This window comes from Zonotrichia albicollis, chromosome 4 (genome assembly GCF_047830755.1).
Source record: "Zonotrichia albicollis isolate bZonAlb1 chromosome 4, bZonAlb1.hap1, whole genome shotgun sequence".
Lineage (NCBI taxonomy): Eukaryota > Metazoa > Chordata > Aves > Passeriformes > Passerellidae > Zonotrichia > Zonotrichia albicollis.
In genome coordinates, this window is record NC_133822.1 from 69,956,635 (window position 1) to 69,972,795 (window position 16,161).

At 40.0% G+C, this 16,161-nt stretch overlaps 1 protein-coding gene across 4 annotated transcripts in view; it reads left to right on the top strand.

Annotated features, from left to right (window-relative positions):
- COG5 (component of oligomeric golgi complex 5) overlaps nt 1-16,161 on the top strand; it is a 174,191-nt gene that overhangs the window by 149,075 nt on the left and 8,955 nt on the right. For all 4 annotated transcript variants that reach the window (XM_005481884.4, XM_074540047.1, XM_026790291.2 and 1 more), the window contains 7 exons: nt 1,523-1,633; nt 2,996-3,058; nt 3,866-3,969; nt 5,303-5,540; nt 13,784-13,860; nt 14,344-14,470; nt 15,013-15,092. In XM_005481884.4, coding sequence (XP_005481941.2) covers nt 1,523-1,633; nt 2,996-3,058; nt 3,866-3,969; nt 5,303-5,540; nt 13,784-13,860; nt 14,344-14,470; nt 15,013-15,092 — 800 coding nt within the window. The remainder of the gene's footprint in view (nt 1-1,522; nt 1,634-2,995; nt 3,059-3,865; nt 3,970-5,302; nt 5,541-13,783; nt 13,861-14,343; nt 14,471-15,012; nt 15,093-16,161) is intronic.

A 16,161-nucleotide genomic window follows, 5' to 3' on the forward strand; every position in this document is an offset into this window, starting at 1 on the left:
TTCTAAAAACCAGTCAGGTCTGTCAGAAAGAAGTATCTAGAAGGAAACAGGGATGTTGTTGCTCACATGGCTGTTCTCATCAGAGAGGCAATAAAATACTGACACAACAATATAGCTGTCAGCCAATTTAAGGATACATTTTGATATCAAATAATTGAAGGTACATTGGAAAAGATCTTTCCTTCTACAAAACCTATTTATCCTGAAATAACCCCTTAATTTGAAGAAAGAGAAATGAACAGATATTGTCACCATAGTGCTGTGAATAAATCAGACGTCCTGGGTGCTTGCAAAAGCCTGTCCAATACTTCATCATCAGCAGTGCTGGAAAATACTAGATAACTGCTTGTATGCTGACTGTGTTTATGCTGTGTGGGAGCTATGGGAAGTATGGAAATAGTCTTTCACTAGTAAAGATTCGCTGTTTCTCATAAGTTAAATATTTTCATTTTATGTTTGTTTCTTTTGTTCTTAAACAATTATTATTGTATAAAACTCAGTTTTAGTTTAGGAGCTTTCTGTAAGACCTACAGCTGTGTCTAGACATGAAAGCCTCTTTACCATTTGCTCAGTGAGTTGAATATATTTTTACTGAGAGACTTTTGGAGCTTGATATCTTCAGGGATTTCCTGGAGGATAATTCTGTATCCTGAAACATAGATAACTAGTTGGGTAATTATATCTCAGTAAAGCCTTCTATTAATAGGTATTCTTGCTTTAATGTTTAGATGTACTTCTAGAATTCACATCACCATTTGTCAGTTCTTTGTTTTGCTGCAGCTTTCAGTGCACAAGAAAAATTTTGTTTGTTTACCAATTGCAGTTTATTATATTTAAATTATAAATATATGCTATGGTGTCCTTACAAGACTGTTCCATAGTTAATGACTATTTATGTATATCATCCTGGAACTTCCATTTCTGTCATAGTAATAAAAAATGCATGCTTTGTGCAGTTTAATATGAAGAAATATTTCTTTGATTTTTGCTGAAAGATTAATGTATAAAACTCCTTAATGACAGGTCTAGCAGTTTTGGTCCTTGTAGTTCTATTTTTCTGTTGATTTATAAACCTGCAATATATACAAAGCTCTAAGCCATCTATTTGAAAAAGCAGAGCTTTTAAGGAGAGGCTGGGATAGTTGTCAGAAGGACAGACTGAGGGCATGCAGAAAAATGTATGCTGCTGATAGAGAAAAGCTGCTGGGAGCTTATTGGGCTTTGTCAGGTAGGTGATTTCACCTGACTGAGATTACAAAGTTGAAGTTTTGCTGGGACAAGGTGTCTCCAGGATCATTGTGGGTCTCAGTGCTGGTTTGGGAGCTGAGACAGTCTCCCAAGGTTCCTGTTGCTGTTGTTCAGGCTGTTTCATCTGAAGATGGAAATTCTATGAATCAAGACAAGAGTTAAATGGAAGAACATTGGGTAGTGAGGGCCTGTTGGTTTTTGCTCTGTCATGGTTAATTTAGTGGAGATAGACTGTTTAAAAAGTTGGTACCAATATTTTCTGGGATCCCTGCAGCTGTCCACTCAAGGAGATGCCAGCCAGGTGATTGGGCCCCTGACAGAGGGCCAGAGGAGGAACGTGGCTGTGGTCAATTCTCTGTACAAACTGCACCAGGCTGTTCTGAAGGTAGGCTTCTTCTGGCATTCCTCTTCTTGCCATTGTGTTACCTGCTTGCTCTATCCGGTGCTAATCTCTGTTTAGCAGATGAGAGCTCTTGACAAATAAAACCCAATTTTGTGTTAAGAGCTGCACCTTACTGTGCATTTGTACAGCACTTTGAGGCTGGGCTGGCCCTTGTAAGCCCCACTATATGACAAACTGTCAATATTAGAAGAATAAAAATATCTTTCTAGAGAATAATCACATCTGACAGGCATTACTTTGTGAGCATAAACAATTGAACTGTTTGTTTTTTCTTATCTGTCTTTGTTCTAATCAGGCTGATAGCACCCTTGCTGCATCTGCTTCAGCCCAAGCTTATGTTTTTCAGGAGACCTTCAGTGCTTTCCCACAATTGTGGCCAAACTGAAAAGAAGAAGGAAAGGGTGAAATCAAGAAAAGCAATAGCTCATAAATATCTCCATACATTATTGCTGTGACTAAAGTCTGGCCTGGAAATTTTTCAGGACTAAGCACAGTTATGAATAATTCCAATTTACTGATTTAATGATGCCAGTTGTTAACACAGTCTTTGTAAACTAAACCAAACAGATATATTGGTACTTGCAGTTAATCGTATTTAAATCCTAGCCTGATTAGAAAAAAGATCATGAGTACTCCTGACTCTGGATATGTTCAAAGAATTTTAAAAAATGCTAAAAAGCCTGTAAAATTTCCTTGGATTTTGCAAACAGATGGTAGATCAACTTTTAAGTCTGCTTTTTCTGTTGTACTTAGTAATGAACCTCATGTGTCTTAGTGTTGGAGGGAGATCTGATATGATTCAGTCTTTGAGTTCAGTACTTATCTGGCTTAAAAATACTATTGTGTAGCATGTTCAAGACTGTAAGGAAATTGGTAGAATTGTCCTTCAGATCATTCCTTGACTCTCAATTTTAATATTGTTTTAGCTGTACATAAACAACTATTTAACATGTTATGCTATAATAGTCATAATACTGAGAAAGAACAACCATTCCTTCAAATGTTTGCCACAGAGCTGCTTGTATAGTTCTCCATGAATTCTATACTTAGCAGTGGGAGAATACACCAGTTATTTTTATTCTGATTCTGTTAGCCCTTCAGCTAAATTTCAGCTTCACTCCATTGAGTCATTTCTTTGCCAAGGCAGAAGCAGAGTCCATAGGAAATCTGAGAGCAAAGGATTGATGATGCACTGAAAATTCTGTCTGGATAGAGCACACTTGATAGTTATCTGTAAACACTCATTACTAAGGATAACTCAGTGTGTTTTTAATGATGGTGAATATTATGAATTCTAATAATTTGTTGAATGCTGACTATTAACAATTACTTTACAATTTTTAGGTTATTACCAGTCAGAGCTCATTTCCAGCAGCTGCTGAGCAAACTGTCACAACTGCCTTAAAGGTAATTGAATGTCCATATGCTTCAGGGACAGGGCTGAGCTTGGCTTTGTTTGTTACACTTAAAATGGGCACTTATTTCCCACCTATTATTTTACATCAGTATATTCAGTAACAGGTATACAAATATTCTGACATTTCTAATTTATTGTTTCTTCAGCTACATGTGTGTTACCTGTGCCAAATCACTGCTTGAGTCATGCTTGTATTCAGAATATTCTCATAACAGTCAGGACATAGATGTCCTCTGACTGTGAAAATAAATGTCTTTCTCTGCAGCATTCACACAGCAATAGCTGGATCCTTCATCACCCCCTTCCTCCCCTGACAGACATCAAATTGTAATTTTTATGTGACCTGGTGCTTTCCTGGAGGGGGATGTGGATGGTGGTGCAGCCTCTGTGGCTGACAGCTCTCCAAGTCTGTCCTGCTGGGCACTGACCTGGGAGGGGTTGTGTGCAGGGGAATGAAGGGCAGCTTGTGTCTGGGCAATGAACAGCTGAGCCAAATGTGCCCCAAAACATGTACATATACAAACCAGGAATGCCAAATTGCTGGGCAAAGCAATTTGTAAAGCCTTCCTTCAAGAAGGAATGCTTTTGAAGGAAGCAGCAAGCAGCCTTTACTGGTAAAATCAGTTAAAGAAAAATGTTATCTTTAGGTTCGGTTCTCCTATTTTGCATTTTCAAATGCAAAATAATAAAGAGCACTGATAAAATGAACTGGTTTCTAAGGTATTTTTGAGGTGTCAAAGTGCAAATGCTTCTAGTTTTTGTTTCTTTACTTCTGCCTTTTTCTTGTTCTATTTTAGGCAGTCCATGATCTAATGGGAAGTGCTGTTCAGCCGCTACTGAACTCTGTAGGAGATTCAGTGGAAGCTATTATCATCACTATGCACCAGGAAGATTTTTCTGGGTAAATAGAAATGTCTTTTACATTTACCATTGCTCAAGTAAGATGTCTTGCATGTGTGTAACAGATTGTTATTGCCACAATGCCCTTGAAGCAAGGGTGCTTGTTTGTTGAAGGGAAGGTGATGCTTTATGGTTAATGAACACAGGAAGCAGAATTACACCTATCTGTTGAAACAAATTAATCAGGTAGCATCTGTCTTCTCTCCCTCCCCCTTTTTTTATTCATATCTGTTGAGTAAAATTCATTTCAAATAAAAAAAGAAAGCTGACAAGAGGCCATTTTTGTGCTTAAAAAAGCCCTTTTGCTTTCAAAATGTGGTTTTTTTTGGGCAGTCTTCAGAACTGTCAGTATTCCTGTTTCTCTAAAGCCTGTGATGTAATAGTTAAAATTGACTTTTTAAAAAATTTAAATCTCAGGTTCAGTATGTTATGCTATTTTCCCAGTGCATTTTCATGAAAATTTCCAGGATTCTTTACATGCCAAGATCTTGAGCCTGATGTATAATTGAGACTTCCTTCCTAAATTTTATTTTGGTTGTCATGTCTGTTCTGACATTGCTTGCACCATCATCAGTTGTCCTGTTTTCTGTCTTGAAAACTAACTGAAAATACTATATTTTCAGAGACGTAATGAATTTTCCTTTTTTTTTTTTTTTTTTTAAACAACATTTTACCCTTTCCTTCTTTTGGCACCAGTAGCACAATATCTCTCCAGGTGGGCAAACAGTTTCCAGCCAAAGGCTAAGTTTTATTAGATACCCTGTGTGTTCTTCTAAGTTTGGAAGTGCTCTTTGACCTGTCAGTCAAAGAAAGAGAAAGAGGATTGGTTTGTATCTAGGGGTTCTGTACTGCTTCTGTAATACTGACTTTGTAATCCTGGGTTTGGAGGAATCTCAGAGACTTATTCTGTACAGAGAACAGGTTTGGGATTGACAGGTTAAATTAGTAACCCTGTGACATATGTTTATATTTTATGATCCCCTTTAGAGTTTTGAATCAACAACTGGGACATACAAATTTAGGATCTCAGGTGTAGGCTCCAAATTGAAGGAGGCTCTGCAGGTTGGGTAGGGAGTGGGGTGTTGCCCTTTATCTTTTTATTTCTTGTTTTGTCTTTTAATTCTTCATGGGCATGGCTGATAAAGACATATTTTCTGACTATAGTTTCAGAGAGAGTTACATGCTCTGTATTCGGAGTAGAAATGAGACTCTACAATTCATGCCATGACTTGATGGGGTAGGAAGAATGTTTAAAAGAATCGAATAGGTTTTGGTCGTCTTTTAAAGATGAATTTAGCTGCCCCTATTTCTTTTTCTTCTCTTGTTTTTTTCAGATCATTATCCGGCTCAGGAAAACCAGATGTCCCTTGTTCTCTCTACATGAAAGAGCTTCAGGGTTTCATAGCAAGAGTCATGAGCGACTACTTCAGGCATTTTGAGTGTTTTGACTTTGTCTTTGATAACACTGAAGCCATGGCTCAAAGAGCAATTGAGCTTTTCATTCGCCATGCCAGTCTGATCAGGCCCCTCGGAGAAGGGGGGAAGATGCGCCTGGCAGCGGATTTTGCACAGGTACCCTCAGTGCTGGTTTCTGATTTTGGTGTCATTTCACTGGAAAGTGTCAATGCTTTTGTCCCCATTGAGGTGTAAACAGGCAGTTGTAGAGATTGGTGCATTCCAGCTCTAGCATCCTCTCTGATAAGATACTGGATCCTGAGAAGTGCATCCACTAAGTCATTGAAGATCCCTCATCACTGTAAGGCACATTTAGGGAGGTCTGACAGCTTCCTGTCCAGGGGACTGTTGCATTTAAATTCTGCTGCATCCTGGCATGTTGTCCCACTGGGCCAACCTCTGTGGCACGTCCATCATTTGCCACCATTCATTCACTTCATTCTTTCTCTCTCTTCTAATGGAATATGGTGTGCCACTTCCTTAATCACTCTATATATCACAATGCCCACAGTGGTTAATGGCTAACTCAGCTGCTTTGCAGTGAAGGAGACAAGCTAAAGAAACATCAATATCCTGGGCAAGAGCTGCCCTATGAAAAAGAGAAGGGCAATTGTCTTGTGAGATTGTCTTTGTGACCTGATTGACTGACCTGCATCTCAGCTTTGCTTAACTCCTGTGCAGGACTAAACCACAAAAGAAATTGCTAGATTCATATCCATTACCTGTCTGTGTTATCTACTATATCAAAATTTAATTTGTCTGCAGTACCACTGTATGGTTAATGTGCCAAAGAATCAGGCATCCACGGATCAATCTGAGGCTGCCATTTATTATTATCCAAGTGGAAAAGGGAATTAGCACTGGCTGTCTGCATGCTGAGTGCTGATTTTGGCTGGTAGGTAACTGAGGTAGGAGAGGAAGGCAGGGAGGGAGGAATTGCTGCCACCTCCACTCCTTCTTCTTCTGGCTGCTTTGTATCATTTGCCTGTGAGTTACATACTCTTGAATTAAATTTTTTTATTCATTACTCAGAAATAGCAAATCAGCCCTTAACCACAGAAATTAAGGGGAAGTTTTCAATTGCTTTCAGCGAGAAGGTTCCATTCCCTTCTCTATTTTGAAGACAATGGCATAAAATTGGAAGCAAAAAAAGGACACTTGACTCTTCCTGTGGAAGGAATAGAGATAATTTTTGTAATTTATGCTAATTTTAGCTAAAGTCAGTCATATAAATTTGGAAAATATTTTCACCTGATTGTACAGTAAAAGCATCTGATCTAAGCACCTGTTATAATCTAAAAATATAACTTGTTAAAAGTTTTTAAACACTGATTTTTCTCACTCTGACATGGACTACCTTTTAAATGAAAAATGTAAACATGTTTTTGTACAGTGTGGAGGAATTTGCATGGTCTTCCCCATTGTGCTGAGTATAACTTCTCAATGGACAACTGCACAGACATAAATATTCTGATTTCTTTTGTGCCACAGTATGAAACAAAAAGGGTTTGCATTCATTCCTGTCTCCTGGCTTCAACTGTTGCTGCATCTGGGGGCTTATGTTTTTCTTTTCTTCACATTGCACCGTATTCTTGGCTTGTTTAAAAATGGGCTTAAGACAAGAAATCCATGTCCAAACAGCTGCAGGAGCCAGCTCAGCACTCCCTCTGTGCCTTTGAGCATCTCTGCTCAGAGCTGCTCTGGCTGTCCCAGGCTGCACAGGGGCTGGAGTGTCCAAATGGCCTGGACACTCTGTCCTCTTGCTCAGGATGGAAGGAAAAGGACTGAAACATTTTGTAAGTGGACACTGCCTTATATCCTTGTTTTCTGGGATGTGTGTGCTCCTCCCAGAAACCTGGTGGATTTTGTGCATGTGCTCCTGGGAGCCTGGCATGAAGGTGGTTGTTGCTCTGACCCAGCCAGCAGTCCTGGTGTAAGGGCAGCTTTAGTGGGGACTAGGAGAGCTTGCTGCTGCTTTTGGCTGAGGAGGGCAGGGAGCAGGTATTTAGCTGGGCTGCTGGCTTGCTGAGAAGGATAAATTTTTTCCAAATGGCCATAAGTGCCACGTGCAGGGTTTTTTTCAGTCCCAGAAAGGCACTGCATTGTTGGACTAAAGCCAAACCCAAAGGAAACAACCTGCCTGGAAAGATACTGTGTGTAGGAGGAGGTTTGTTTATAAACTGGTTTTACTTGTCTTCTGTCTTGTAAAGTAATTTCGAATTTTCTCTGCACAAAAAAAGGTTACATGTTCCTGCTCAAAAATTACTTTTGAGATCTAAGACGTTTCTGGTATTTTGGGGTTGCTTGCAAGCAAAAGACCTGGGCAGAAATCTGTCCAGAAGCTTTGATTAATTAGAGTTCTTATTATAAGCACACATGCAATGAATCCAATAACCTTTGATGGCATCAGATTTTGGGTATCTCATGCTTCTTCACATTCTTTCAGGGCACTCACACAGTTACAGCTGCTTTATATTCAGCAAGAATAGCTTTGGCTGAGAGTCTGATTTCAAAATTTTTGCACTGAAAACGTGTTTTACTGATAAGTTGCCTCAAAACAACAGGTGTCCACACAGAAGGGAGAAAATGAATTTCAAGTTCTCTTCATTCAGAACTGGGTTTGTTGAGGTGCATAACAGCCAGTTTTCTGGAGTGAGCCTCAGCTACTCATACCTTAGGTATTACTGCTGTGGCTCTGTTGAATTATCTGTCTTGCCCTGTTTGCAGTGTCAGTATGGCATTTGGCTGCCCTGTGCATTACAGATTTCTCAGCAGTGAGACTAGGTGTGTGCTGCTGTGGCAGCTGTAGAGAGCTATGATAGGCTTGAAATATGCCTGAATAACATTAATGTGATTGCATGTAAATCAGTGCTTACAGGAGCATTGCCAGCCCTAGGAAATGTGCACAGCACTGCAAGGTTGTTATCAGTGCCACAGTTCCTTGGGAGTCTCATTAGAAACATTTCCAGGCTGAGTTCAGCTCTTTTCATGCTCTCAGTTTCAGTTTTTATGCAAGCAATTGCACAAGATTACTCTTCAGCTCACTCCTGTATACACCCAAATCAGCTTGTTTTGTTTGGTTTTGTATTTTCAAGGTGCCCATAATTCAATACTCACATATTTAATACCAAATTTCACTTTTTAATTCAGTACTTGTCAGACTGAAAAAAATGTTCTCCTGGAGGCAAGCAAGCCAGCAAGCCCTGATGGTTTTCAACACTTCCGTTTCTGGAGAGTGCAAGTTCTTCTCCAGAGGACGTTTTTACTTGCTTGGTGTTCAGAGTTGTTACAGCACTTAAGCACAATTTGGGATTCTGGCTTGTAGTTCAGGCCTTCCTAAAACTCAATGGAAGTGCTGGAAAATGCAGAAAAGAATGAACTATTTTTATTGGTCCCGTTAGAGTTGATACTCTTCTCTATATGCTTTTCTGTATTTCTTATCTAGGTGTGATTTATGGTTGGGATTTTTGGCCTTGTTCAGTACTGTGGGCAGAGTGTTTTGATAGGGTACAGTTAATGCTGCCACTAATTCTTCAAGTATTTCTCAGAAAGTTACTGCAAAATATTTGGGTTTTATTGAATTTTCCCAGAAAAGTGTTTTTATGGTAGAAGTTTACAATGCTAAATTTTAGTGTGGAAGAGCTGTTCCTACTTGCTGGCTAGATTAGGGTCAGAATCTGGTTTCCTGATTCAATATGTGACATTAAAAAAAGTATGGCTATTAGGCATTTGGATTTTTTAAAATGTAGACAAATTTGCGTATTTGATCAAACATGATGATACAAATGTAAAAGCGCTTTTTATAATTTTTCCTAAAAAATTTGCTTTCTAGTTATCTCACAGAGATAACAGAGAATCACAGAGATACAGAGAAATGAGAGCAGCAGGATGCTGTAATCACAGTTGAAGTCATAAAGACAGAAACTACTAAAGCTAAAATACATTTAATGTTTAGTGCTAATTATCTTCCTGGAAAGAGGGAATTATTTGCTGATGTGTGTTATTTTAGAGGTGTTCCAGCTGAAGGATTTACTTAAACAGCAACCGTTTTGGAATTGCTGCACTGGGGAAAAATCAAATTGCACATCCCTTCAAGGCCAGCTTCTTTCAGATAATAGTTCAGCTCTTCTGCTCCCTTGCATGTTAAAGCATCCTGTCTTGGTGAATGGCTAGAAAAAAGCATTTTGAGGTAACATTTAAAAACTTGGAATTCATCTTGGCCAGGAGGAAATGTAATTGCTAAAAATTTAATGTTAAGATTTTCCAGCTGAAAAAACAGCTGTTTAAGTAATGAAGGATCTTGAAAATAACACAATAGGCACTAAAAAATAACTTCACTATGGGCTTTTTAAAGCACTCTTCCATATATATGCATTATCTGTACCTAGACTATATTAACTTCACCCTTGGGTTGCTGAACATAATCCAATTAGAGAAGCCAGGCATGTGATGTATTTTTTTCAATATGGCCAGCCAGTGAATAGTTCAACAGATAATTGACCACCTAGCCATGGGCTATGGCAGAGCCATATGAGAAGAAAAGATAATATTGCATTTTTGGGCTTAGATAGCATTAACCATTGAAAAGAAGCATATGTTGGGCAGGCGCCTGCCACTGTGTCCTGCAAAGCATAGCAAACCAGCATGAATAAATCATGGCAAAGCAATGGGTTTTGAGCAAAGCTAAAAGAAACAAGTCATTAGGCCTTCTTCTGTTCTATCTGCTGCTTGCTTTTTGGCAAGCACATTCATCTCCTAATGCTCCCCTTGGATTCTGTGCTAATGATAATATCACATCAAGCCTCTGTGATTGCAAATTACTGCTTGAACACCTGATTTATCACTGAATTTAACCTGGATGTTTGAATTTTCAGATTTGCAGTTTGGAAGGGAAATTTGGAAAAGAAACAGAAAATGCTACTTACCCTTTTATATGTAAAGTCCACAGGACGTGGCTGAGTGAAAGGTCTTGCAGAGATAATACAAACACTGGCTGCCAGCAGCCAAAAGCATCCCCTGATGTCAGAGCTCACTGGCAGGCTTTGAAATGATGGCTGTGTGTCACAGCAGAGGCTGCTACAGCAGAGCTCACTGTGTGAATCAACAGTTGATGCCGTTTCAGGTGATGACAGGTAACACAAGCAGAAGTGATGCACGCTCAGTTCTCTGCCCAATTCCAGCACCTTGAAAACAGCAGCTGTTCCAGCAGAGTGCTTCCTCCACAGCACTTGCTCCTGGGCTGGCACAATGCTCAGCACAGACACTAAGCCCCTCTCAGTGGCCTCAGAAGTGATTGTGACAGCAGAAGGATGCCATAGCATCCCACCGTGTCACTGGGCTCAGATAAACACCTAAAATTCAAGGAAAGAAAACAATCTTAGTTGTTATGTGAATTGTATTGTTTATTGGAGAGAGATTGGGTTATAACACAAGGACTAGTATTGTAAAGTTTAAAAAAAAAGAGTTTCTGTGGTTTATGTACATTTTTACCACATTAGTTATCGCTCATTCCCACTCTTCATGAGTCAATGTGAGATAGTATAGTATGCTGCAAAGCTTAAAAACAATATTTTTCTTTGGCAGCTATTACTTCACGAATCCACCATCTGCTGCCATTAAATCTATCTAGTTCTAGCAATACTAATAATTTCCTACAGTGAATAAAGGTTGGAGATGAAGTAATAGAATTTTCCAAAGTAATTTTTCTTCTTTAGCACTTAAGACTAAAAATTTTAATTTACGGAAACTACAAAGTATATTCAAGAGAATTCATTTAAATTTGTTTTAATAAGGAATTGGTTAAGCTGTGGAAAGTTTCACTTAACGTCTCATTCTTCATATTATGTTCCAGGAGCGAAACAATCCTTTAAAACTTATTAAGCAAAATTATATTTTGCTATGCTGTTATTTCCTCCCCCCCTTGAGTACCGTTTCATCTACACATCTCTGTTTCCACAAGTCAGACTGGCAGTTTGGTGCCTGTTATCAAAGTCTCTAAAGAACCTAAAGGAATTATCTTCTCCCTGGTCCCTCCCAGCTACAAGCCCATAGCTCCCACCAGAGCTGGGACACCAGCTCCTGCAGGATATCAGTTCCTTCCAGCTGCCCCCAGCCAGTACTGACGCCTGAAACGAAGCTCTGGAGAAATCAGTCTTGCTCCTGTTTGTTTTCCAGGATCTGTAGGGTTCTTGTATCATGATGCAGCAAGGCATACTTGGTTAGCTCCTTGTTTTGGCTCTTGTTCCTGATGCTGTGTGGCACAGCAGCCTCTTGGCTCCCACCTGTGCTCCTGGGGCACCTTGGGAGCAACGTGCTGGACTTGCTGTAACTTCATTGCAGATCCTGCCTGCCCTGGGAGCCTGCCCTCACTCCCTTGTGCCAGCAGACTCAGCACAGCAGCTGCTGGCTCCTGGGCCACAGGGACATTGATCTCCCACCTGCTTGCAGGAGAGGTGACCTCATCCTCAGGGGGTTATTTCATGGCCTAAAGATTTGGGAACCAAAAAGGGCAGCAGGCAAGAGGAAGCCAGGCTGTTACTCAGGTCTGGAGCCTTATTTCCTTATGTCCTGGATTTTTTATTCACTTTATTCTCCTTTCCAGCTCCATAAAATGCAGATTTCAAGTGGCCTGGAAGTGCCAGATGTGGGCAGGTACGCAGAGGTCCCTGGGCTCAGGCAGTGGCTGTGCACGGCCCATGGGACAGCTCCCCATTGCTTTCCAGAGCTACCCACCTCTCCTGGTCTGCAGGGGAAGCCAAAATGCTTGGGTTGGACCCTGTGGCTTTCCCAGCTTTGCCTGAGTGTCATGTAGGTTACTCCTACAAACATGATCCACCTGACCTACTTTAGGTGTCCACCTTGAGGAAAGGTGCATCAGCCCCACAAGAGTGGCTGTTTCTTGCCACTGCCTTTGAAGAGAACCTGTAGATGTTGAGAAGCAGGTGAGATGACTCCTATCCTGCCACCTGCTTTTAAAGAGGGATGCCTGAAGTATATAGCCTTGATTTGCATTATTCACTAATTTAAGTTCTTCTGGGTTTAGATGAACTATGGCATCATAGTTCACTGCACCCTGTTCCTTGTTTATGCTGGAATCCCAGCATATTATGTGCTCTTGGTGAAGCTGGTGGCCCAGCAGCCATCTATGTCTGAGGAAATGCTGCAGCTGGAAAGAACAATAAAATAGTATTAAAGACTTCACTGTAAATAGTGTCATATCACAAACACTTTGAAACTCGTTCAGCAATATTACTTACAAGGGAAACTCATTGTATGGTGGTTTTGATCCTGTTACTTATTTTAGCTGTCATCGTTTGAAACTTAGTTTAATTGTGCATTATATGTAAATCAAAGTCTGAAAAGTCAGGTTGGGGATTTTAAAAAACAGAGAGTAAAGCTTGATCCCTTATTTGGCTGACACTTCAGGAATGCAAAAAATTAAGACTTAGCCATGTCTGAGTAAAATTACCTGCAGGGTTTTTTAAGTGGTGGTGTTTGTATTGCTGTGCACATTAACTGAAATTTTGCTGTGTAATGTTCATTCAGTCTGGGATCCAGAAGGGAAACAGTTCTTTCTCACTTCTGTGTCCTCACTGTTAATGAAGAGCCTGTGATGGTATTCAGATGTAAAAACCCAAGTGAAACCTGGCTCTTCTTCAAAAAAGCTGAACTCCCATGCTTCAACAACAGAAAGTGTTTTAAACTTGTTTTAAAGATTGCTGCTCTAACTCAGAAACCCAACAGTATGAAAATAAGTATGAAAATAATGGTCTTACTCTTTAACTGTGATTCCATATGACCCTTTGGCAATAGATCTCAGCTGCCTTCTATCTAATCTGTATGGGTTTTGTGCCCCAGAATTTGGGACCCACTGTTCAAGAAAGGATCATTTTAACCTTGTCCTTCACCAAAGGAAAGGGTGCCCAGCTGAAACATGCCTGCAGTTTTACTGCTTTACCAGTGGTTTGTGGAGACCTGCCTAGATTTGCTTTCTTCCCAGACTGCAGTCAGATTTTTGGAGTATTGACACAAGCGCTTCATTAGGAAACTCATCGCCAACAAAATAAACCTGCTGCAAGAAACAAAGGTTTAGTCTCAGAAAGCTCAGAGGCCCCTTCTGTTGTTATGCACAGACTGTAGAGACATTTGTCACGAAATGCTTCCTGTGCTGCCAAGAACAAGGCAGAAGTCTTGGCTTGGGCAACACAGTATGAAAGTAAAAGACTTTCTTGTCTTAATTCCAGATAGAAGTCACTGACTTAGTCTGTAAGTTTGGATTATTGCTTAAAGACAGGCTGCTTCAATGCCAGGTGTTATGTTTTGGGAGGATGTAATTCAAATGGAACTGTTTGCTTTTGTAGATGGAGTTAGCAGTAGCCCCGCTGTGTCGGCGAGTCTCTGACCTGGGCAAGTCCTACAGACAGCTGAGGTCATTCAGGTGAGGAGCAGTCACAGGATGACTAAACTGCATTTCAAACTGATTTATTACCTCCTGTTAGTTCTGATTGAACTGAGAGCTTTTTTGGCAACACCCACCTGCAAATTAGAAATAGATTAAAGTTCTTTGAAATTTTATGCAGAGTATAACTATGATTTACCAATCTTTGTCATGCAAATGTTGGCCAAATTGTACTTTTTTGTATTGCTTTCAGTACATCTTCTGTATGACAGCGAATTCTATAGTTACCTTAAATGTTTTCACTGAAATACAAAATTTACAGTCCTTTGTTGTTTAATTACAATAGGCAACTGCCCTAAATTTTTGCAAACTGGACCTGTGTTGGAAACCCAAGATGCAGAGTAGGGGCAAAAAACTCGATGTTCTATCCTAACACAATATTGCCACCACACAGAGGCACTTTTCTAATGCATAAGATAAGCTTTTTCTTCATTTAATGAGTGTATTGTTACATTTTTCCAGACCACTGCTGTTCCAGACCAGTGAGCATATTGCCAGTAGCCCAGCTCTGGGAGAGGTTATTCCATTCAGCATTATTCTTCAGTTCTTATTTACAAGAGCACCACCAGAGCTAAAATCACCCTTCCAGGTAATAAGATCAACCTGTCTTTTATTTTCAGATGTCCTGAGGTGCAACAAGCATTGTAGTTTGCCCTAGCTGTTATAGTTAAAAAATGTTAAAATGTATATTTTATATAATTTTTGGCTTTGTTTTTATTGTGCATTATAATAACTGGTTTACAAAATTGATTGATTAATAGTAGGGATACAATAACCTGATATTAAATAGACTCCCAATTCTTTATTATTCTGTCAGCAAGTAGTAGAAGTTGCAGACCTTTCCCCAGTCTGCAAATTGCCTGGATCCTTCTCTTGTAAGATGCAGGAAATCTAGATAAAAACCGTGTCAGAAATGGGCCAAGAGCTGATGTAGGAGATGACCTCTGAGCTCCCAGATAAAATACTGGGCTATTCCTGTTAATTGTCTTTAATTTCTTAATTCAGTCTGCATCACTGCAGTATTGAGAGCCTCATGTGGCTTTCATTTATGTCATCTGTGATTCTGAAATTGGTGTGTCTGTTTCCTTTTTTGCATTTTGTGTAACTGGTGTTTGTGTTTCTCTGTTCCAGAGGGCTGAGTGGTCCATTGCCCGCTACTCCCAGTGGCTCGATGATCATCCAGCTGAGAAAGACAGGCTTGCTCTCATACGGTAAAAATCCGGCTTCTTTTCCTCTGCATTTATGATAATGGAGCAGGAACTTATCTGCACACTAGGGCTCTTGAAAACTAAAAATAATGTGCCTCAGGGGATGTATCACAAATACCATTACCTTCTCTCCACTCATGGGATGAATTGCAAAGTGGCAGAAATACAAACTGAGCTCTCCTGTCCATTGCCCTGTGCTCAAACTCTCCAGTGCCTTTGGAAGGAGCACATAATCCTCTTGTACAGGAAGTAAACTGTGCACAATGATGGCTTAAATTAATACTGAGTTTTTGCAAAACTGCTCCCCTCTCCTAACTGCTGGAAAGTCAAGACTGCAGCTATCCTGTTGTCTGTATCAGGAAATAGAAGCTCTGAAAGCTTAACCAATATAAATGTAGGTAGAAATCTAAAACTGGAAGACCCTTGTTACACACGTGGAATGTTACTCTTCAGGAAATCAGCCCGTGATCTTTAGAAAATAATAATAACATCAGGTTGCTAGGGTAGATGACTTCATAGCTAAATATTATTTTGCATCTTAAGATGTTAGGAAAAGTTATGAAGAGTCTTGTTTTTCAAACCAAGCAAAGTTTTGAAGTATGTTACAGACAGCAGATTTGGATGAACTTGACAAAACCAACCTGGAGATCCTCAGGATTCAAGACTCAGATGATCATTTGGCTCCTAAAGCCCTAAACTTTCCAGCCATCTTCTCAGTGACCTTGGTGTCCCCCACAGCAGTGACCTGGGACACACATGGCTGCACTGGGCTCCACCTGGCCTGGGAGCCAGCTCTGTCCTTGAGCTACCATGCATGGATGTTGCAGCTTTTGCTGAAGTGGTAAAAGCTGATTTTTCCACTCCAGCCAACAGTGGTTGTGCCTCAGAAATTCAACTGTTTTTTGTCCACACTTCTAAACCAGCCAAGAGGAGTCTGCTATAAATATTTACATTTCCTGAAGCTGACAGCACCACACAGTCCCATGTAGTGATCAGGCCAGTTAAGAAGATACTAGTTGATCGCCAGTAGATATTTCTAGGATTTATTTTTGAAATATTAAAAAACAAACTG